The 24,215-nt window shown below is 43.2% G+C and overlaps 1 protein-coding gene across 5 annotated transcripts in view; it reads left to right on the forward strand.

The window, feature by feature from the left end:
* The first annotated feature begins 19,367 nt into the window (after positions 1-19,367).
* Positions 19,368-24,215, forward strand: part of Arhgap20 (Rho GTPase activating protein 20) — an 84,720-nt gene continuing 79,872 nt past the window's right edge. For 3 of the 5 annotated variants that reach the window (XR_010054006.1, XR_010054007.1, XM_063265879.1), the window contains exon 1: positions 19,373-19,669. Coding sequence is in view for 2 of the 5 variants with exons in the window: in XM_063265879.1 (XP_063121949.1) it covers positions 19,565-19,669 (105 nt within the window). In the remaining 3 variants the exon portion in view is untranslated. Of the gene's footprint in view, positions 19,670-19,698; positions 19,889-24,215 lie in introns of those variants that run through there. The other 2 variants (XM_063265878.1, NM_213629.2) reach the window with 2 other exon arrangements.

The following is a 24,215-nucleotide window of genomic DNA, read 5'->3' on the forward strand; positions in this document are numbered from 1 at the left end:
AACTCAGTAATGTTATTAATACAATGATTTCAAGGGCCAGTGTTGTTATACTTCAGTGCTGTTCGATGTACTGAAATTGGCTGAAAGAAGCAGAAGCAAACAGAGCCGCCTAGAAGAGGGTTGGACCAACTGCGTCTCTTGGAATGGGCACTCTCCAGCCTGCTGGGATGCGAGCAAGTTGTGCAGTGTGCTCCAGGTTTCCAGCTCGCATGGGCTTTGATGATGCAGCTTTGAGTCACGTCTGCACGTGTGAATAACCCCTCATCCACACCCCTGTAATTAACCTCAATACATTGGCTCCTCGTTGGTTCACCATGTCAAACTTCTATAGTACCTACCTATACATGTCTCTGTATCTGTGGTGAGGAGATGTATGTGTATTCTCAGGAAATTATTTTTATACAACACCTACATGTCAGCTGTAAGGGCAAAGCCTATACAAGACACCTCATACCTTCCTCCTGTAAGCTTCCAGAAAGAAAAAGACCAATCAAAATCCTATGCAACTTTCCAGATGGTATAAATATAAACACCTTATATGAAGCAACAGGATCTGAGGACATATATGTTTTAGAATATATATATTTCAATAACCATGAGTGTTTCCTATAAAGAAGCACAGCCATGTCTCTGTTCTCATGTTCATGCTGCAATGAAGAGAGATACTTGTGCAAAGTTATTCCCCTTTCTTCAGGCCCCAGGCACATCCACATACAGTTCTAATCTGAGTATAGCTACATGGGCCCAGTTCTATTGTCTCATCTGTGGACATCACTGAAGACCAGAATTTCTGATTGAGTCTAGAGGCCTCTGTTGCAGCTGTAGCACAAGCCTACAACGTTGTCTGCTCTTCTGCCCCCTTCACTGCATCGATGTGCTCCTGCGAGCATCTTCTGTTTAACCTGCTGCACACAAATCTAACAAATTCTAATTTATTCCTGGGGATATAAGGCTACTGCAAGTGGACGCTTGGGTACTTATAACATGCAAAGAAGAATGTGAGAACCAGCTAGAAATATGTATGTATGTATGTATGAAATTGTCGCAGGATAAATTGTTAAACTAATAATAAAAGCTGACCTAGGATAATGAGGGGAATAAGAGTGGAGCACACGGGAAGAAAGGACACATATTGGAAAGACACTTTAGAAGAAGCAGTAACATACCCTTCTGCGTCAATGCCCTCACATTAAGGTATGAGCCACACGTAGGCCTTTGAGAGATTGGAAGACCGATGGTGCTGTTGCAAAGAGCTGACAACGAGTGTGAGGACCACTAGAAACCTTACGACTCCAGGCTGAGAGGCTAAGAGCCAGGGAAGGGGATAAAAGAGGAAAATGGAGAAGGAGTACACGTGATCAAACTATATTATATACTTTAATATGTTTCATGGAAAACACCGAAGTCGAGAGATGAGTATCTGCTCATTAGCCATCCGTGCGAAGTGATGTCTCTACACATTAAGAGTCACTTATGGTTAGCGTCGCTGGAAGAAGAATGTAATAATAAGGTTTCTTCTCCTTTCCCCACTTCCAGACCTGAAATCTTTAAGCAGGAATCCTCTAAAAGATCATCTATCTTTATAACTTTTTTTTTCAAGAAAATGGGCTAGAATCTGACTATATGATGTACCAGATAGGCTTATAAATAGGAAAATCTTTAACAGAACAGACCACCATTTTATTGGGTATATACCTAAGCTATTGTTCTGAAGACGGGTATCTTTATGTTACCGTGAAGAATGTAACTGGCACACAACTATCCGAGGCATTCAGACCAGTTTGTATGAAAATAACTTACATACACTACAACAGTATAGCCAAGATGGCCTCTTCTGTAATGGATTCCACTTGCCATGTGGGAAACTCTTATTGTTTGACAGATTCATGTGTTTACATAATACATTTTATACCCCATTCCCTTCTCATCTTCCTCCCTCTCCCTCTGGTGTCCAAATATTTTCCCTCCTACTTCCACGTCTTCTTTTCTTGTGGGACTCACTGAGTTTAGTTAAAGTTTCTTATCTGTGCATGAGCAGGAGGCCATTTTCTGGTAGAAAATGCTACCCCTCCCCCAACAATCATTAACTGTCAGTAGTCGACTAGGAAGGTGTGGGTCTCCATGGACACTCCCCCCCATACATGATGAAATGTTGATATGTCTAATCTTGTGTGGATTTTATGCAGATAAGCACAGCTGCAGTGAGTTCCTGAGTAGGGGGCACTATTGTCAGCCGAAGTCATGATGCTACTGAATATCTTCCCATACTCTAGATCTTACGTTCTTCCCACCCATTTTCCCAGATGTCCCCAAGCCAGTCAAACATCACCTATTCTCAGCACTTTGGTCACTTGGTTTCTGAGCCATTGCCTGCTGAGGTAAGAAGATTCTCTGGTGAAGGTCAGGGCGGTACGAGTCTATGCATATAAATGAGAATATTTGTAAAGCAGTTTGACAACATGACCATTCTATAAAACAATAATAGATTTCCCTTTGGGGTCTATAAATCCCAAGCCATGATCTCTTGACCCGGTTTTCAGAAAAAGGTATAAGTTCCTTCCTGCCCAGCAGGCTTCAAATCCAATCAGAAAGTGGTTGGTTACTCCATAATGTCCATGCCACTATTTCACTAGAAAGCACATCTTGCCTGAAGAGCACTACTGCAGCTTGCAATATTCATAGCTAGACCAAGTTGTTGATGCCTTTTTTTTTTAAACCAGGAAGTCTACATAATACCTTCTAGCACTGTGAAAGCTAGCCAGTAGGGAAGAACCCTAGGGCTCAGCTGCAGATTGGTTTCTCTGTGTCATGTGACCAACGAGTACATCGTCTTTATTAATGAGGATTTAATCTAAATTATGTTTTTGAAATTTAATTATGCTGAGTCCTTCACTTATAGAGTCTCTTAGTCATCAGGTTGTTCATCTGCAATAGTCATTAAAGGGCATTACAATCAGTTTGCACAATAAACTACGAAAGAGGGTTTAATGCATCTTGGCATGCTTCTTTTCCATTGTATGTTATTTCTTAGTAAAATTGATTAAAGGCCCAGCCTTTATTGCCTTACAGTCTTGGGTCAGTTCTTTGCGTAATACTGGAAGATTTGACAAACCAGATGTGTTTGTGCAAGACTCTTCTGTCCTCTCTTCCACCCTTCTTTCCTCTCATTCTCTCTCCTTCCACCTCTCCCTTGTCTTTCCTTCTGCACCCCTCTCCACTTCCCCATCTCTCGTCTCCTTCCTGTTCCAACCCTGATCTAAAGGCTTAAAGACATACAAGTTAATTGACAGTTCCTGGAATGTGCACACACAGGGAGATACTTCTGTGTCTGTATGTGCTCCAGTACAGAACAAGCTACACATGTAAAGCTTCAGCCAATGAAATACTTAAGTCCAGAATTCTCCAGTTTCTTCTACTTATATTTCATTAGCATTTGGGAAGAGTGCCAATGTTTGGTTAAGCTAAGTCCTGCTGATGCTCTTGTCAAGATAACATAAAAATGCAGTGTCAGCTGGAATTTTATTTTGTCTCTTCTTAGCGTCCCCCCCCCCAATGCAACAGTGTGCCTATAGCAATAGCCTGTGATGTGTTGAATATGTTTCTTCACTTGACATTTCCTTTCTACAAAACCTTTTCTCACCTTGTCGTTGGATTCGATGTATATTGTACCTAATATTTCTTTCCACACAAAGACTTAAAAGAACATGCATAACTGCTTTAGTAGAGCTACGATGTCTTCCTCCATAAATGAATGTACATTTCTCTCCTTCTTTGCCACACACAGTATGCAAACAAAAGGCTCCTCCTGATCGCCTGACCTGGTGAGCCTAGCCCTTAAGCAATGCCACATGCTTAAGCACATTTCTGTGAAATTTAATATGCTAAAGACCCCTTTAAGTGTTCATGTATATTTTATTTCTCTCTATTCCTTGATGATTGCTTAAACATTTCTGTATGTCAACACAGGCGTTTTCGTCTCTCATCTGCCTCCACTTCCTGAGGTGTAACACCTGCCAGTAATTTAACATTACAGCATTTTGTCACTGAAGATGACATCAAGTGTTTTAACCATCAGCTCACATAGGAAAGCCAAGCATTCTCAGGTTTAATTTGCAGGGGAATGGATTCCTATCATTTCACCTTTATGTTCATAATCTCTGGTTTGTGTAAGGGCTTTTTGTACGGCATTGGAAAGATGACTAGAAGGATCCCTCCTTTCTCCCTTACCCTTGTCTTCTCCCTTCTGGGGTTTAGACAGGGCTATCACAAGGCTTAGAGCATCAAGCACTCGAGAATTAACTTGTAGCTCCAACACAGATCTCAAGTTTCTGGAACACCCTCCTCTATATTAAACTTTAGGTAATAATAATAAAGGTCACTTGTGAGGATGTTGTTCATTATATAACGCACATTTACCCACATTCATCTCGTGTATAGCAGCTCAATAAACCCTGAGGTTAAGTGCTAAATATATTTGAATAGAATTTTGGTGTCGTTAAGTAATCTGTCAGTGTTTACACACTTAAAAGGCTGGCTCCAGGAAGCAGGTCAGTTCATTCTTTGACCCAAATGCCATTTCTCTGCTTTCTGCTAATGGTTCTTAGAAATATTTTTCTTTACATACTCATAAGCCTAGATTTTTTTAAAAGACACTCTTTAAACATTTTAAACTCAAAGATTAGTAAGTTACTAAATTTTAAATTCTAGGCACTTAAATCTATTAGATCCAATATAGTAGATTAAAAATGTCAGAAATATATAGTGACTACAAAATGTTCTCTCCCTCATAGACACTCTGTGATTTTTTTTATCTTCTTGGCTCTTTTTTAAATTTTGTGTTTGTGTGCCTGTTTGTGTGTGCGTGCACACGCGTGCATGTTTGTGTAAAACATATTTCCCATAATAGAACAATCTTTGGAACTCATTTCTCTCTTTCCAACATATCAGATCCAAGGGATAAAACTCAAGTCATGAGTCTACAGCAAAGCACTTTTACCCACCAAGCCATCCTGCAGGCCATGGTCAGTTTGAAAAAAAAAACAGTTTTTAGGATTCATATTTTTAGTCATCTATAAAATATCTCCATTCAGAGGCCAGTTTCTGCTGGTCCAGCCTTCTTATAGGTATAAAAGGTAATGAGGTAGACAGATTCGAGGTTAATTGCTATCCAGAGAAGGGTCTGTTTTCAAAGCTATAAACCCAGAGGAGTTACCCTCCTGAAGACAGCCATCAGTGTTCACTGGGGTAGTGGATACGTTTTTAAGTTAACTCAAAAGTAATAAATTAGCAAAGAAACTCTAGCGGTATTATCGAACGAGCTATTATCACTAGCTCAGACAATAGTTGCCCTTTGGTCATTAGCAGTTTGGTGTTGATGACTGGACCAACACTGGACAATCCAAATGGAACCATTTCTCTGAAACAATGAAAATCTTGTGGGTTTAAAATTCCAGAAATGCACTTCAGTGTTTCTGCTGTCTGCATCTTTATGAGTCTTAGAGGTTGAAAGTCTCCCTCTAGAAAACCACAGAATGAATCCCTACAATGGTGGGCAGTTTTCTCTCTGGCTGTTACTTTAAGGTGGTAGTTAGTAGGTGGAATAAAGTTAAAGTATTTATTTCTAAGTCATATTTTGGCCTCTTTCATAAAAATAAAACCAATATTCCCAGATTTGATCATCTCAGAAGCACCCTGACTCTATGTCTTATATAGTTTTGTAAATATAACAAAATCGTTTAATTTCACACTCTATCCAAATGCCTTTCCAGGGATACTCTCTATTTTTTTTTTTTTTAGATTTTTTTGGAGAATTTCGTACATGAGTACTGTATCACATCATTTCCATCTCACCTTCCCCACCTCCTCATATTCATGACTCTGTGCCCCATATTCTCTCTCAATTCGTGACTTCTTTAATTATTATCTTCACACATATATATATTATATATAAACATCTGTATCTACAGTCTGCTGAGTCCATTTAGTGTTTGGGGCAGATCACTTGGATTGGGTAAGCTCTCAGGGGACTGGTCACTAGAGAAGATGGATTCTCTTTCCTTTATAGTCATTAATTGCCTGTAGGTTCTTCATATAGGGTTCGGGCTTTGCGAAATTTCCATGTTGGTATATCAACTCTGTGTGCTCTGCTTCCTCATTAGTAATCACAAGCACTTGGCTATTGTTCCATTGACCCATAAGGGAGAGCATCTCCAGATCTGTTTTCTTTGTGGAGTTTAAAGTAAGTGTGGGGGGAGGGGAGAAGATGTGGGGGAAACTGAAGTGAATGGAAGGCTTCGTGAGATATACAAGCTAGAACTCATTACATTTGTTTTATTTTGTTTTCCTCTGGAAAAGCTGTCTCCCGCTGCAGAATGAAGTCGAAAAATAATGTTTGGTGGTGTTGTGAAAGACCTAGTACTCCCTGCCCTTCTCCAATTTCGTTTCTTTCTGGAAAGTGCGCGCGCGGAACCATAAACTGTAGCTACAAAGTTCAACGCTGATGTGGAGTGAAATGGCCCCAGGTGTGTTTTACTAGATCATAAAATTGAACTGGGCAGTGAAAGTCGTAGGACTCCGTGTTTTTTTGGCTTTTTTTTTTTTTTTTGGTTTGTTTGGTTTTTGGTTTTTTTGTTTGTTTTGTTTTGTTTTTTCTTTCTCCTATACAGCATGTTTTCCAAGGAAAAGGTGACTACAGAAGAAAACAATCAAACTCAAGTGAATTATTAAGTGATTATGGAAGGCTGTCCCTGTGACAGCCTGGGACCGCACACTAACGCGCTGGAGAATGGCAGGCTGCAACCTCCTGGGCAGGAGAATCAGGCAGGCCCGGCTTTCATCTATTCCCGAATTGTAATGTGGGAAAACAAATTTGTCTTTATTATTTTCATCTGTTTTTAGATCTTCGAAGGAGGAATCCACCTCAGAATTATTGTGAGACTGCACGAGAGGGGGCATATCGTGAGCTTCAGGGTCATGCAGCCCAAGTTAGAATCATGGCAAGAGGCTCAGAACCATAAAATCTTAGCTTCCCAACTTCTGAAAGCAGGAGTGCCCTTACTACCTGCCCTGTACAGATACCGTGGAAGACTAAAGGAGAGGAAAAACCCTGGTCCAGAGCATCTGTGAGTGCTCATTGGTCTAGCTTTCTCTCCAGATCCAGACACATCTCTCCACGTTGCCACTGAACATTTTCTACATTTAGTGTCTATCAAATGTTCAACTATTACAATTTAGAATTTAGGACAAATTTTATTTTAAAATTTAATTTTCCTTCTGAAGAGAAGTAATACATGCCTATTCACAAAGGTGATTTGTTTTAATGAATTTCTAGAGATTTTTAAAAATCTTTTGCTAACAGTTTTTAGAAGTAGGAAACTAGGTAGGAGAAGAAATAAGATTTTATTTATAGAATTACTATGAAGATTTAACAAGCTAACTTCTATTTTTCTTCATTTGAGAAAGATTAGTCTTGTAAAAACTGTATACACTGATTTTATAAGATAAAGCAGTTCGGATAAAGTTTTTTAATCCCCTTCCCAGAAATTACTAATTTCTAATCAACCATCAAAGGAAAAGTAAGCAAAGACACTTTTTATATTTAATTATCAAAACACTGCTGTCTACACTGATGCAGTTACCTGAAGGGAAGCAGACAGGAGGAGGTGTTGGGGTTATTTCCTCGTTAGCACTATTACTGCCATAAAGCAATCAATATGGTGTTATTTACAAATTAATTTGAAAAGTAACTGTAAGTATAGAAAGATGCTTAAGACATTTTTAAAAGCACAACTCCGAGAGAAAAGAGAAAAAAGGCAAATGCAGTAACTGAATGATGCCATCAGACTGTCCAGAAGATAAGACACACTATACATAGCCTACAGAGGACCGTGCTGTAAGCGATGACACTGGTCTTCAGGAGACTGAGGCAGGAGGGCTGAGAGTTCCATGTCAGTCTCAAATGCCTAGAAAAAACAAACAAACAAATAAAACACATACAGGTTAAAAATTAATAGATGAAGAAAACTAGATCAAGTCAATGCCAGTCAGAGGAAACATGAATGACCATGCTGATTTCAGATGAAGCAAACTGCAAAGCAAAGAAAGCTATTGGGGATATTCAAGGTTAATTGGAAGGATATTGTGTTACAATAAAGGAATCATTTTTCCAGAAGACAAAACAAAATTTAATAGATATGTACCTAAAAGCAGGACACCAAACTATTATGTGGCAATGATGATGAGAAGAAGAAGAAGAAGAAGAAGAAGAAGAAGAAGAAGAAGAAGAAGAAGAAGAAGAAGAGGAAGAGGAAGAGGAAGAGGAAGAGGAAGAGGAAGAGGAAGAGGAGGAGGAGGAGGAGGAGGAAGAAGAAGAGGAAGAAGAAGAAGAGGAAGAGGAGGAGGAGGAGGAGGAAGAAGAAGAGGAAGAAGAAGAAGAGGAGGAGGAGGAGGAAGAGGAGGAAGAGGAAGAGGAAGAAGAGGAGGAAGAAGAGGAAGAAGAAGAAGAGGAAGAGGAGGAAGATGAAGAGGAAGAAGAGGAGGAAGAAGAGGAGGAAGAAGAAGATGATGATGATGATGATGATAATGATAAATACAGCTTCGAGAAGAAAATAATCTAAGTATATCATAGCTTCAACACTTCCCTTTCTGAAGTGAAAATCAGTGAGTGCATGATTGAGTCCAGCAACACCGTCAGTCCACCAGACTGAAATAATAAACATCCCTGGACTACACCATCCAGCAACTGGAAACATCCAGTTCTCACATGGGACACTAACCAAGACAGGCTACACTCAGAGCCGAAAAACACACCTTAACAAACGTATAAGTCTAGAAGACACGCAAACTGTCCTCAGGTCTGCAGTGGAGTAAACCAACAATAGAAAAAGAGCCAAGTCCAATTAAACAACACATTTCTAAATGATACGTGAGTCAAGGAGCAAGTCTCACTAGAAATTTTAAGATATCTTTAATTAATTAAAAGTGAAAAACAGCTACAAAAATTTGTGGGGTGCAGTAAATTCAACTTATTGTGTTTCACTCTGATAAAAGGAAGAGGGGGGATCTAAAATGGAAAGTATACTTTTGCCTAATGAGGCTATAGTTGTAAGTATAATTAAACCCAAATTAATCAGAGAGAAGAAAGAATAAGAGTTTATACAAAAATCAATGGAATTGAAAACAAAACCAATAGAGTCATTGATCTCTACCTTCCTAATACTGCAAACATTTAACACAGTTCCTGGTGTTGTGACGACCCCTAAGCATAATATTATTTTTGTTGCTTCATAACTGTAATTTTTCTGCTGTTATGAATTATAATGTAAATATAGATATGACCCCTGGGGGGGGGGTTGAGACCCACAGATTGAGAAACACTGCAATAGAGACACAGGAAATCAATGCTTAACACAAAGAATGAGCCCCAGTGTAAACTACAGGTTGTGGTCTGCTCATCTGTAATAGCCAAGGCACCGTTGGCGAAGGATGCTGATAATGGGGGATGGTGTAAATGTGACAGTAGGGACATCTCTATACCCTTCCCTTTGTTTACTCTGGACCTAAAATTGCTCTTTTAAAAATACTTTTGAAAAAGCATTAAATAAAAAAGATGTAAAAGACTCGAATGTTCTGTGAACCAAGGGGAAAACCAATGGTGAAGCAGTAATTAAGGGAGGGCAACCCCCTTTTCCCCCATCCCCACCCCTGATGAGGTGGAATTAACACATTAATTATGGTAAGACAGAAAAAGACTAAGTAAAGATTAAGCAGATTTTCTTTAAACTGCAGAGTTTATCAAAGCTTCTCATATACACATTTAATAACATACAATGTCACTTGAGCAGACTTTCCAAAACATACTTGACTACGAAACTCTATACTCTCCTAGAGGATCTTAAGGGAGTAGTGTTGCATATGACATGCTTTCTAAAATATGCTGTAAAGTGAAACACTTTTTCTGAATGTCTTCACCTAAATTTTCATCGAACTTCCTTTTAATTTGTTACTATTTTTAAAGTAATAAGCACTTTTGCAAATTACCAGTATTGTTTTCTTTCATTTTCTATAGCAAAGGTTGTTTCTTTAGTTGTTATTAATCTATTTATGGGGTATGGATGTGTATAAGGTATGTGTGGGGGTAATCTCTCTCTCACATACACACACACAGACACAGACACACACACACTTTCTCTCTCTTTCTCTCTCTCTCTCTCACACACACACACACACACACACACACACACACACACACACACACACGCTCACACACTCACACACAGTGTATGGTATTCCCATGCATGCAAAGGCCAGAGCAAGACATTGATGGCTTTCTTCTAAGACTCTCTGCCATACCGCCTTAAGACAGAGTCTCTCACAGGACAAGGACCTTACAATTTTGGTGAGACTGTGAGGCCAGTGAGTTCTGGGGATCTCCTTGTCTCCGCAAACCCTAATGCTGGGGTAACTGTCAGGGCCAGCCATACTTGGCTTTTCATGTGAGCTCTGGGAGAGGGGAGAGGTCTGAAATCAGGTCTTCATGCTTGTCAAGCAAGTGTTCTCTCACCCTCTGATCACCCCCTTACCCCTTCATTTGTAATTTAAGAGAGAGAGGATATCACACAGCCCTGAATTAGAGGAGTAATATTGGAAGGAGTCTCTTCCATAAACCTCTACAGAGAACTGTATCACAAGTATGTAGAGTGAACTAACAGACATGCTGTAGGAGAGAGAAGTGTCACAGATAGGGCTTTCCCCTGAAGAATAGGCAAGAAAATGAGTCACAGTGGAGGTAAATGATTGGTAAATTAATATTGTCTGGTTCATGATGTAACCTAAAATGTCATAGAAAACACATTTCTTCTAACTTTTTCTGTTTCTTGTTAAACAACCAAGTTGCTTTTGTAAGATGTGTGTATATATATACACATATATATGCAAATACATGTATGTATACATATCCATACATACATGTATATGTATATCTTACACATATATGTGTGTATACATGTGTATAGAGATAGAGATAGATATAGGATTATAGATATATTTAATGATTACACTAAGCCTTTGGCCTGCAAGAAAGCCAAATAGGATACCTAAAGTCTCATGTTCCATGAAAATGGATGCATCCCAATTTATGGTCATGAAAATCAAAAAGAAAACCATCAGATCTAGTGATGAAAATTATGGGCTTTGGCTCATACACTTGATGCTGGCTCTTGTGTTTCTGAGCTATATGGACTTTGATAAGTACCTCTTAGTGCCAAGCTGTTCATTTATGTAACAAGCATAAAAATTCAAGTCTTTGGAAGTGTCTTGAAATCTGTGACAGAATGACAAATGTTTACTACAGTGTTTAACAGCCAATGCTCTAGCTCCATCCTGCAAAGTTACGTCCCACTAAGTGACTAGATATGAGTATTACTGTGGTACTGCTGATATTCCATATTTAAAGTCTGATCAGGGTTAGGAATCCATCATATTTGGGTTCAAATTCTAATTCTCCTACTATAAGCTATTAATAACCCCAGCTCCAGGGGAATCCAATGCCTCTGGCATCCATGAACCCTGGCAGTCATAGTCCCATAGACTCACACACATGTACATAATCCAATTCTTTAAAAGGTCCTAATGCTACTCCTTGGCATCACTGAAGATCATGTGTGATGTGTATGCAGTCTACTTAACATATGATAGGGACCCCACAGAGTCAGTCTCCTTCCACATTTCCTAGAAAATCAACGTCTTCCTTGCTATTAGAATCCACAATCCTCCACAATCTTGCCCCAGATTATTTTTCTAGCTTTGGTTTCAAGCATCTCCTCTTTTAGCATCTTTCTTTCTTTTTATTTTTTTTTTGCATCTTTCTTTCTTTTTCCTTTCTCTAGATCCTTTTCCCCCTATTCCCTAAAACCTCTTAGACTGGGATTATGTTCATTGTGCAAAGAGCCTCTTATGAGATTACAACCAAAGGAAGGTGGATAAAGCCTCATGCCTGATCTTGATCTGTCTTGTGAGCATCTCCATCACAAGACTTTCTGCTGTCACTCGGACTCCTCAAAGCAGCCTCTGCATCATCCAGTGATCTCTTTGCTATACATAATTGGAGGGCATGGGGAAAGCTTGAGTAGAGTTCAGACAGGAACAAGAATGCACCCCAGGCAGGAAGATCTGGGAGACCTGCAGGTTGCATCTGATACTCAACATGATGTATGCTGCACAGCGTACATCAAAAGTCCGCTCCTTGGAGTGACCAAATAGTATTCCATTATATGCATTACCGCGTTTATATTTGAACAATGTTGCTAAGAATGCTGGTGCACCTTTAGTCATAAGGGAAATGCAAATCAAAACAACCCTGAGATTTCACCTCACACCAGTGAGAATGGCTAAGATCAAAAACTCAGGTGACCACAAATGCTGGCGAGGGTGTGGAGAAAGAGGAACACTCCTCCATTGTTGGTGGGATTGCAGACTGGTACAACCCTTCTGGAAATCAGTCTGGAGGTTCCTCGGAAAATTAGACATTGAACTGCCTGAGGATCCAGCTATACCTCTCTTGGGCATATACCCACAAGGTGCCCCAACATATAAAAAGGACACGTGCTCCACTATGTTCATAGCAGCCTTATTTATAATAGCCAGAAGCTGGAAAGAACCCAGATGCCCTTTAACAGAGGAATGGATACAGAAAATGTGGTACATCTACACAATGGAATATTACTCAGCTATCAAAAACAATGCCTTTATGAAATTCATAGACAAATGGTTGGAACTGGAAAATATCATCCTGAGTGAGGTAACCCAATCACAGAAAGACATACATGGTATGCACTCATTGATAAGTGGCTATTAGCCCGAATGCTTGAATTACCCTAGATGCACAGAACACATGAAACTCAAGATGGATGATCACAATGTGAATGCTTCACTCCTTCTTTAAGAGGGAACAAGAATATCCTTGGCAGGGAATAGAGAGGCAAAGATTAAAACAGACACAGAAGGAACACCCATTCAGAGCCTGCCCCACATGTGGCCCATACATATACAGCCATCCAATTAGACAAGATGGATGAAGCAAAGAAGTGCAGGCTGACAGGAGCCGGATGTAGATCGCTCCTGAGAGACACAGCCAGAATACTGCAAATACATAGGCGAATGCCAGCAGCAAACCACTGAACTGAGAACGGGACCCCCATTGAAGGAATCAGAGAAAGGACTGGAAAAGCTTGAAGGGGCTCGAGACCCCTTATGAACAACAATGCCAAGCAACTAGAGCTTCCAGGGACTAAGCCACTACCTAAAGACTATACATGGACTGACCCTGGACTCTGACCTCATAGGTAGCAATGAATATCCTAGTAAGAGCACCAGTGGAAGGGGAAGCCCTGGGTCCTGCTAAGACTGAACCCCCAGTGAACTAGATTGTTGGGGGGAGGGCAGCAATGGGGGAAGGGTGGGGAGGGGAACACCCGTAACGAAGTGGAGGGGGAGGGATTAGGAGGATGTTTGCCCAGAAACCGGGAAAGGGAATAACATTCGAAATGTAAATAAGAAATACTTAAGTTAATAAAAAAAATAAAATAAAATTTAAAAAAAAGGAAAAAAAAGAAGAAGAAAAAAAAGAACAAAGGATCTCAAGGCTGCAGCTGCATATGTAGCAGAGGATGGCCTTCTTGGGCACCAACGGGAGGTGAAGTCCTGGGTCCTCCCAAGGCTGGACCACCCCATTTAGGGGAATGTGGGGGGGGCAGGAAGGGATGGGTGGATGGGTGGGGGGAAACACCCTCAATAGAAGAAGGGGAGGGGGATGGGATAGGGGGGAAACCAGGAAAGGGGATAACATTTGAAATGTAAATAAAAAAAATATTCAATTAAAAAAAAAAAAAGAATGCTGGTGCACATGTAACTGTTGAAGAAATGGTTCTCACTGTGGGTCAAAACCACTTGACTCAAACAACTTTTTCACCAGGGGTTGCCTAAGACCATCAAAGAACACAGACATTTACAGTAGCAAAATTACAGTTACAAAGTAGCACTGAAAATAATCTTACCTTTTAGAGTCACTGCAGCATGAGAAACTGTGTTAAACGTGGGCAGCATTGGGAAGGTTGAGAACCACTGTGTTAGAGTCATTGTTTTCAAACTGTTGAAAGTGTATACTTAGGAATAGAACTGCTGAGTCAAATGTAACTTAGGTTTACGTTTTGGAGGCAACACCAAGAATACACATCTCCCCTGTTCATGAATAGGGGCAGGAAAGTTTTAAGGGGTAGTTCAGAAATTTTCTGTGGGTATGGCTGAGAGAAAAGAGAAAGAAAACACCTCAAATGTACAAGTTAACAGAAGACTTGGTGATCAACAGTGTGACACCATGGCTGTCGGTGGTCTGGAGCTAAGTGGTAGGATGCTGGCGGGGGTGGGGGGTGGGGGGTACTAGAGGGGACATCACCTTGGAGACAGGGCAAGGAGGAATGGGATGAGGAACTGGGCTTGGGGGGCAGGAGCCGGGAAACACCTGGACTGTAAAAACTAAAAATAACAATTAAAAAAATAGAAAGAAAGGAGAAATCTAGACTATTGAGCTTGAACTATGAAGCACATGAAGGTGGGAGTGACAAAGACTAGGTGAGGGATGGAAAAGAAAGGAAGTTAATAACGTCAACCTTAGGCCCAATGAAGTAGGAATGATCACAAATGTGTGAATCTGTTGGATACTCAGTTGTGAAGCTGGAATAGAAATAAGGAACCCAGTTAATACTACATGTAAGAGAATAGTATGACCAAAGTTTAAAGAATACTAGAATGAATAAGAGTAAACCCTTTAGGGTTTCCAGGGTTTGGGGTGGGGAGAAATAAAGCCACAAAGCTCTTTGATTTGGACACCAGGAGAAAGACAAGCCAATGACCTTCAAGGAGAAAACCCAGGCCAAGGTTGACTGTGCTGACTCTGTAACAAGTTTTCTCAATTCTTTTGTTCTATTGTTATTCCGGTTCATTTGACAAACTAACCTTTTCTCTGAATGAATTCAGTCCACTTTCCAGAATACCTGAAGAGAAACCCTGCCTTGTGAAGGTAAGTCCATTATAAATTCACTTGGGCTGTGTACCCTGACTATGCATTCAACACAGTCTTGGCCCTGCTCATTCGTCCAAGCCCATTTAAAGCATTCTATTTACCATCGATTCCCTGATCCTCATATGCTTCCCTCGATTCTCTGCAAAACTCCCTGATCCCCAAAGTAGATGTAGAAATGCTTACCGGATCCCTAGCCTCAGTCCTTACATAGTGCCCTTGCTTAAAATGGTAGCCAAGCTTTCTGCCTTGCCCACAATTCTTTCCTACTTCTCTTTTATAATAGAATCTGTGTTGTTGCACTGCACCATTGGCCCCAGTGTCTTCAGCCGTGTCACCTCTAATGCCTTTCCTTCCGTATTTATATGAACTCAGTTGGCCCAGCTCGATGCCCTCCAGATCTCTTCTCTACTTTCTGCCTTCTCCTTCAACCCAGCCACACCTCCAGGGAGAGTCATGCACATTCACATACAATTCCTTCTCATTTCTAAAACACTAACCCATTCATGTCACTTAAGCTGATCTAGATAGGATAGACAAACACACCACACACACACACACACACACACACACACACACACACACACACACACAGCTGTTCATAAAAATAATAGGTATTTTCCAGTCTTATCTTTCTTAGTCACTTTATCTTTCTATAAACATTTTTCCTCTGACCTTGTTCTCTAAATGAATATTACTATCTCTCCCCTTCTTCACCCTTAGCAGATCTGCCTCCTGTTGTTTTAGTAACAAATAGACTCCTTCTCCCTCTGATGAGGGCTACCTTGTTTCCCTTTCTGTCCTCAGCTAATCTGTAAAGAGAAGTCTTAATCTTCTCCCTCCGTCTTCCAGGTGCACCTTAGCCTCTCGCAGCCTAAGATGCCAGCCACTATCTCTCCATAACCGTTATTCTGACTGAAAATCAGCCCACTTGGCACTGTTCGTTTTCTCTGAGTTCTTTATCCTCCTCCCCTCCACAGTTTTTGCCTCCCTTGCTTTACCAGTTAGTTCCCAGTGGTGGCTATAAGGTTTTGGGTTACATAAAATAATAGACCCAGCTGATTTCTCAGAGAACTTAATTTTTTAAAGAACTCAGAATTATATGGAAATATTCAGACTCTTAAGTTTAGCAACACGATTCTTTAAAGCATGTGTATCTCAGCTCCCACTCCAGGCCATCAGGTTGCACCATAGGTCAAGGGCATTTGCATAGCAAGTGAAAGTGATGGCTGTGTGCTTCTTGGTATTAATAATGACTATCCCTGTGAGCTCGTCAAGTACCTGGTGTGATCGTCCTGCATGTGAAGAAGCATTTCATGAGGTGGTGGTGGTTGTTGTTTTTGTTATTGTTATTGTTGTTTGGGTTTTTTTAAGTATTTGTTTCCTCACTGTCTTCCTTCTAATGATTAGCAGAATGCTGGCTTCATTCTTAGTTTCCATTTCAGGCCTGTTCCTGGAGCTTCCCAGATGCTAGGTGTTGACTGTCCTTAGCGTTTTGCTTGAAGGCTTGTTTCACAATATTTTAGGTGCACCCTGTTCATGTCCGGCATTGTGCTTCCCACTCTTCAACTGCTTTATCACCAGGTTTATGTCCTGGTATCACTTGCCTACAGCACAGGGATCCTGCTGGACAGAAAATGGTTTCTTCATCTAAACAACAATATAAAAAAAAGGTGTAAAAATTACTGCAGCATACTTGGGTGCATGGTGTAAAGAGGACAAAATGCAACTTTTCCTCTTAAAGCAAGTCAAGCAAAGGACACTGGTGTAGATGGGTGTGAGCAAACCTTTTCGCTGCACAGGAAGTGAGCCAAGTGGTTAAGGAGAGCACAGGTTCCAGGGCTGAGTCACCAGTTTCTAAGTGACCACTGTTCAATGTCCTCGTGGCCTGCTGTTGTCTCATGTGTGAAATGGGGGAATTAGTTTATCATCCCCATCCGATATTATAGGTGGGAGTTAATCACACCTGAAAAATGCTCACAGTCTACCACAAAGCAAACATGGAGCAAAGGCTTCCTGTCTGTTGCAATTGCCGGAGTTACACCGGAGAGCCTGGGTGTCTGGAGATGGATAAGAGATAAACCTATAGGGCATTCTCAGTTCCTGATTGTCCTGAAGATTTCCAGAACAATTCACCAGGCACCTTTTATGCCCTACACACTAGGCATTCCAGTGTAAAGTAACAGAGTGTAGAAATGTGGACTGAAAATTTTCCAGACACGAAGGATAGGTCTAAAGTCCTAGTGGGCTTCTGGAAGTATGACAGTTTCAAGGTGACAGAGGACAGGGTGAGAACCAAAGACAACGCAAGAGACAGCAGGAAAATGAAGGGAGGGTAGCGTGTCTGGCTTTCATTCCGTGCTGTAGTATCTCAGGTTTATTCCATAGCAAGGGACCAGTGTGTTAGCAGGGCAGTGATGTGATCAGACAGGCGTCTCTACTGCCAGCTGTCCCAATCCCAAATCTCCTGAGAAGCCTTGCCTCAAAACTTCACATGGAGGGGGCCATTTTCTGTGCCATCCCAAGCCATTTTTCATCTTGGGAATAAAAACACAAAATAAGCAGTGAAAGTTTTCCACATTTGTGGGGGGGGAGGGGACACCTTGATTTGGGGCACTGGCTATTTTATCACAAAGAGATACTTTATAGCCCATGGGACTCTTCGAATGATAGCCAGCTCCGCCTAGCCCTTCTGGATCTTTCTCGTATCATTTGTGTGTCTTCTCAGTTTGTTTAACTAACAAACATTTATTATGTTAGACACTGCCTTAAGTATCAGGCAGCAAAAAAAAAAAAAAAAAAAAAAAAAAAAAGTCTGATGGCTTCTTTGACTCCCTGAGCTAAGAGAACTATTTGGAGATAAAATAATTGAAACACACACACACACACACACACACACACACACACACACACACACACACACACGGCAGATTAAGAAAAGCCAGGGTGTCCATTCACCAAAGAATTAAGAGATTAAGGAGCCTGAGGGTGGTTTCAAGTGAATGAACAGAACTGCAAAGCCCTCTTTAAGCACAACCTATAAATTATTGGGGTGAAGTCCCTTCTCTGCACAAAGGCCACAGCTGTTAGCACTCCCGATTCACAGATGTGAGTGCATGTGTCTATCATATATAAAAATTAATAAGCTTCCTTTTAACAATGTAGTGTAACTGTGACTAAAATTAGCCTTATAGTTCCACAACAGTCGGTTTTGGTGATTTGTAGTAGTGGGTGTTTGTGGGTGTGTGCTGCCCAGTATCCCCTAGCTTGGAACACTGCCCACCAGTTCTGTTCCTTACAACCTGCCCCAGTAGCCGCCCAAACTGCAAGGAACATTTTTTTTTCTTTTTTTCCTTGTCACAAAAATAAGCCAAACCCATAACCACCTAGCATCTCGGAGTGGTGTCCTTAGTGATTTTTTTTTCACCCTAGAACTGATTCCAAGGGAAGAATGCCACCTACTGAATCATTGACACCAGCAGCCAGCCCTGCAAAGTGCGAGCACTACTTAACCCTGGTCTGTTCCAAACGCCCTTTGATTATTATTTAGTCCAAAAAAGGGAGGAGGGGTCACTATTTGGACTGACAGGAAGTTAGGCTCTGAGCTCAGGGATATCTGATAAACGCTTCCACATATTGTCGCCTTCTCATAGATACTATGCCAAGTTTCAACCTCTTCTCTGCCTGCACTTTCCTTTTAATTGCGCTTTCTCCTTCATAATGCAAGGTCCCTGCAGCTTGCTGCCTGGGAGAGCCAGTGGTGCAAACATGCAAGGTTGCTTGTCTATGCGTGCTGCCCTGCGACTGCAAAGCAAAGGCTTCGGGTTACCCAGACAGGCTTAGCTAGCAAGCGTTCGACACTGCACCCGAGGTCGGGCGATGCCACCGGGGCTTCCAAATTTGTCTAACTCCGTCTTCAACGGACGGGGCGTTGGGGGTTGTCCTTTCCGCAGTCCGCGAAAACCAGACTAGGCAGGCAGCCCCAGTACCACCTTCCAGGGAGCTGCGGTCGCTGCGGCTCCCGCGCTGCAGCTGCGCGGGAAGGGACGCTGGCGGGAGCGAGCGGACAGGCGCGCGGAGCTGCACCGGAGGCAGTGGTGCGCGGTGCACCGCGCGTGGCGCTCGGCAGCGAGAACCTCGGACCCCGGAGGCACCTCGCGAGGTTAGTGGCTCCGGCAGCGCCAAGCGCGGAGAGCTCGCTCCCGGCGGCGCGCACAGGCAGCAGGGGGGAGGGGGGAGGGGGCGGGGCGGACCGGAGGGGCGGGCCAGGCCAGGCGCGGAGGGGCGGGGCTGCGTGGACGGGCGGCCGCCCGGAGCGCTTGCTGCAGCCGGAGCGGAGTGCGGCGAGCGCGACGAGCGCGGCGCGGGCGGCGGTCCATGGCCCCGACGGGAGGCGCGCCGCCCGCACCCGCAGCTCGGCGTCCGGCCTGACCGGACCGCGCCGCGCAGCCAACCGGTCCTCGGCTTGGGCTTGGCTTGCAGATCTTCTTCATGGAAGCGATGTCTCCGCAGCAGGATGCTCTAGGGGCGCAGCCGGGGCGCTCCTCCTCGCTGACAGGCATGTCTCGCATCGCGGGAGGCCCTGGCACCAAGAAGGTGAGGACGCCAGAGCGGAAGGCCCCCATGGGCGCGCGCCTAGCGCCTAGAAGGGTTAACGGCCCCCGTGTGGGGTGGGGAGGTCACCTCCCGGGATCCCCCGCTATCTTCTCTGGTGGGAACGGGTCTCGGAGAAGCCCCTTGCCTCTCCACCTCTGACCCGGGTTGTGCCTCCCTGCGAGCCTCCCGAGGTGGCCTTGACCCGACAGCCTGAGGAAGGTAGGCGGCCCCCGAGGGGAGGGATGATGCGCCCACCCGAGGCCTCTAGGGGGTGTCGGAGATGGGTGCTGTGGGCCACAGTGCGGGATCTGAAGGTTCGGCTCGGCCTAGATCTAGACTGGCTAGCGGTGGGTGGGTAGCTCCCGGAGGTCCCAGCGGGGCGTGGGGGGCTTGGTTCAGAGCCACCCTCTGAGAAGGGACCCTGCTCAAACCTGTGGGGGCGGCGCCCTTGTTCCCTGACACCCGGACGACTGCTGCGAGCAACTACTTGTAGCTTTTGGTGGTGATTGACTGGTTCACGGTGCAGCGGGAGGATTTCGATGGAGGTCAGGTGTCTGCAATAGGTCCCTGAGCAAGTGCACGTGGGCCGCGAGCTTCTGGGCTCCTGGGAATTGATTTGGGTGTTGCTGTAGCCATGTCTGCCCCCCCTCCCTTCCTCCAGCACAAAACCTTCCGATATTTGGCCATATTTGTTCCTTACGGTGGTGCTCCAGCTTCTCTGGAAACAAGTTGGAATGAGAGCATTCTAGGTCTTCCCTAGCAAATAATGTGAAAACGTTGCATTACTATAATTAGAGACTCCAAGGGATACACTGGCCCCCTGCACGGTCGGATTTTATGGCCTTTCATTAATCTTCCCACTAGGATGGTGGGTTGGCTGGAGGTCAAAGAAGAGAGGTGATAGCTGTATAGAAATGTATGTGAGCTCCCAAGGACCTTGGACCTGTCGTCGCAGAGCCCTCTATGGGTGTCTGTGAACTTGATGTATGGGCAGTAGTGGCGGCTCAGCCTTTGATGTATGGAGGCTGATGCCCTTGTGGGTTTTTTCACCCTTCAGAGACTGTGTGTGTGTGTGTGTGTGTGTGTGTGTGTGTGTGTGTGTGTGTGTGTGTGTGTTCGCGCGTGTGTGTGTTCGCGCGTGTGTGTGTTCGCGCGCGCTCGCTCGCTCCCGCGTGCCTCTGTGTGTGTGTGTGTGTGTGTGTGTGTGTGTGTGTGTGTGTGTAATCCAGTTTTTCCAAATAAACCGTGAAATTGTCAGGATGTCATTCTTAATTTAGAATGGTAGACGAACACTAGGCAATTGACAAAGATTTAAAGCGTTTTGGTTTTGTAAACCTAAGGAATTGGAAAGAATCAAGCATTTGTTTTCTTAAAGCCTGTGGCCCCGCCCCCAGGCTGATTAAGTATGCTGGCAAGGGGCGGAGGGGAGGGGAGGGAGGCAGCCTTAAAGAGTAGCTTTATCATTTTCAAGCCGCACTTGTCCCAAAACGGAAGGGAGGCTGTGTCCTTTTTCCTACGCTCTGTTCTCTCAGCACAGCCACTGTCCCTACGATAGTATCCCTACGATAGTATCCTTCGTTATAAAACATAAAGAGCTAGTGCATTACCACATCCATCTTCCCAAGATTATTGAATGGATGATGGTACATAGGCATGAGAAGGTTAGTCCTTTCTGTGCATTTTCCCATGTTCGTAATTCACAACGCTCGTGCTTCTGGTTACTCACCCCCGTTATGCAGGTTGGGTTTTCAACACCTTTCCTCGTTGGACAACAGCCACCACCCTTACAACTTCTCCACTCCATTAGTGCAGTCCAAGCTGCCCTGTGCCCATCTCAAACCTGTGCCCTTGCAGGAACTCCCTCTGAGATCTTCGTGACTTTCTGTGACCCATTCTGCTTTTAGCAGTGCCAGAATGAGTGGTTTATTTTCTTCATTTGAATTGATGATGACGTTCGTTTGCTTACAATTCTGAAGGAGATTCATTCTGCACGCATAGTAAAACGCGGATGTTTTTCCTTGGTCCCTTCTTCTCCCATTCCTGAGCGCCCCACCCCACCCCCGTATGTTCTTCAGCCTCATGGGCCTTTATTTTCATACACTAAGTCAAATCAATCCCTACTTTGAAGTATTGGTGTTATCCCCTTTATGTCTGCACAGAAAGTTGTTGGTTGTGGTTTGTTTCATGTTGTGCAAATCTTGGGTCTTCTAGAGGTCTCTCTCTCTCTCTCTTTCCCGTGTAAATGGATGCCACCTCTGGCCATGCTCTGGGCCTTCCACTGTATTGGTTGTCTTAGCATTCATTGCCCTTGGCATTTTCCCCTCTTCTCCAACTGTCCTCAAGGCTAGTGGGGCCCACTATATATTAGTTGTTTCTTAAGCATTTCTCGAGTCACAAAAAGCTAAGAACGCAGGAGCAGTGCGTCCCCTCTCCTTAGAAGTTATCTTTAAGAGAAGGCTCTCCAAGTCTTAACAAAAGAAATGGGTGGTGAATACTTAAGGTTTGCAGCCTTATGGTCTCTGCTTAATTCTCCCACTACAGCTTTGAAGTAGGATGGACACTTCATAAGAGAGCGGGTTTGACTGTGCGCAAATAGAATTTAAGGCACAGGAACATGTAGTGGAAGCCAGTGGAACAACTCACCAGGTAAACGCACTGACTGAATAAGCCTGGGAGCCTGAGTTTGATGCCCAGAACCCACACTAACACGGACGGAGAGAACTGATTCCACCAAGGTGTCCTCTGGCCTCCACACCCATAAGCACACAGGTGTGTGTGTGTGTGTGTGTGTGTGTGTGCATATACACATGCCATTTACATCATAAACACATACAATAAGACCAGAATAGACATGCCCTGTAGTTTCCTGCCCCCTGATCTGTGGGACCTAGTGAGGTGACGAAGCCTGATCACCCAGTGTCCGGTAGCCAGTAACCACATGTGCCTGTCCAGCCCCTGAGATGTGGCGGGCGCCCTGAAGATTTTACTATCCCTCTGGAAGTTTAATCGCTAAACAATAACCTCACATAGTTAGAATTTACAAATCTAAATATGTAGGCATGTGCTGAGAAAATGAGGATATTCCCATCTGCTTTATGCCACTGGAGATTAAGTGCGTTTTCAGCTTATATAAGTGAAATCTTAGTTTTAGGTTTGCCTTCCTTTCACGAGATACAATTTCGAATCCACTTATGGTTATTTGTACGTGTTCATGCCTTACGCTGATGCCGTGAAGATTGAGTATCTTAACGCGCGGGAGTTTCAGGTTTCATACGCTGTAGATTTTGAATTGTTTGGTTATACAAAATGAGTTACCCCATGGGTGGCGTTCAAGTGTCAGTATAAAATTAGTTCGCATCTCTTACATGCATAATCTACAGGTTGCTTTGGTCATTGTTTTTAGTGCACCTGTATTTTGGCATCAACCCATCACAGGAGATGTGGCATAGATGTTCTTCTTATGTCTTCTATCAGCAAGCAGAAGGTTTCAGAGTTTGAGGTGGTTTTGGACACCATGGTTGGGAACTAGGGATGTTCGGTCTGTAGTACACTCATTCATTCACCTGGCCTTTAGATAGTTTCTGCTTCTTGGCTATTGCAAGAGAAGATGGAGAAGATGTTGAGACCCTTCATTCTCAGTTCTGCGTGGACCTATGCTCTGCGAGGGGTGAGGGGTCAATATTTAGGCATGGATTGACTGGGCCATATTTCGCCATATACTTGTCTCTTTGAGAATCCGGTTGCTTCATTCTGAAGTGATTTTATAGTTCCAATAGCAGTGTGGGATAATCCAGTTCCACACATGCTCACCGGTACTTGAGCATCTCTCTTTGGGTTAGTCATGCTAGAGGGCGGGGTGTAGTAGTACCCTTCGTCTGGATCTGCACATGCTCAGTGGCCTTGTATTTACGAAATGCACATTATCCCTGGTTAATTGTCTATTTAAATGCCTTGCCAGCTTTCTTTGCGTTGTGAGCTTTTCTATTACTGAGGTTTAAGAGTACTTTATACATTCTGGCTTCAAACCCTTTACTGGGTAGGTGATTTTCAAAATATTTCCTCTCTGTCCACGACCTGTATTTTTATTTCTTTGGCCTTGTTTTTCTAAGAACAGGAGTTCTTCATTTAGGTGAACTCCAACTTGCTTTTTTTCTCTAATTTGATTTCATCATAATTAACTACATTTTTATAGTGGTGTTTATTCGGTGGTTACATTATTGGGCAGCAGGTTTTGAGGGAGAGCTTAAAACAGTAACAAAACAATTATCAAATGGTGTTATTAAATGGATCGTTGGAGGTCAATCCTGACTTGAACAAATGCAAGTGTTCACATGGATCATTCTGGCTGAGCTGTTGAAGGGAAGGCGTGGTGGGGAATTGCTCTTTAACTCTGTAAAGGCCAGGACTCACACACTAAAAGAGGAATTCAGAAAGTAAGGGTAAAATTAAATCCGGGTGTCCTGGGGTGGGTCTGTTTGAGCAACTAGCCTGTAGGCGCCATACAGAAGTCAGCCTTTTTGTTTTACAGCTTCACTTATTGTTTTAA

Source organism: Rattus norvegicus, chromosome 8, assembly GCF_036323735.1.
Source record: "Rattus norvegicus strain BN/NHsdMcwi chromosome 8, GRCr8, whole genome shotgun sequence".
In the NCBI taxonomy this organism is placed as follows: Eukaryota; Metazoa; Chordata; class Mammalia; order Rodentia; family Muridae; genus Rattus; species Rattus norvegicus.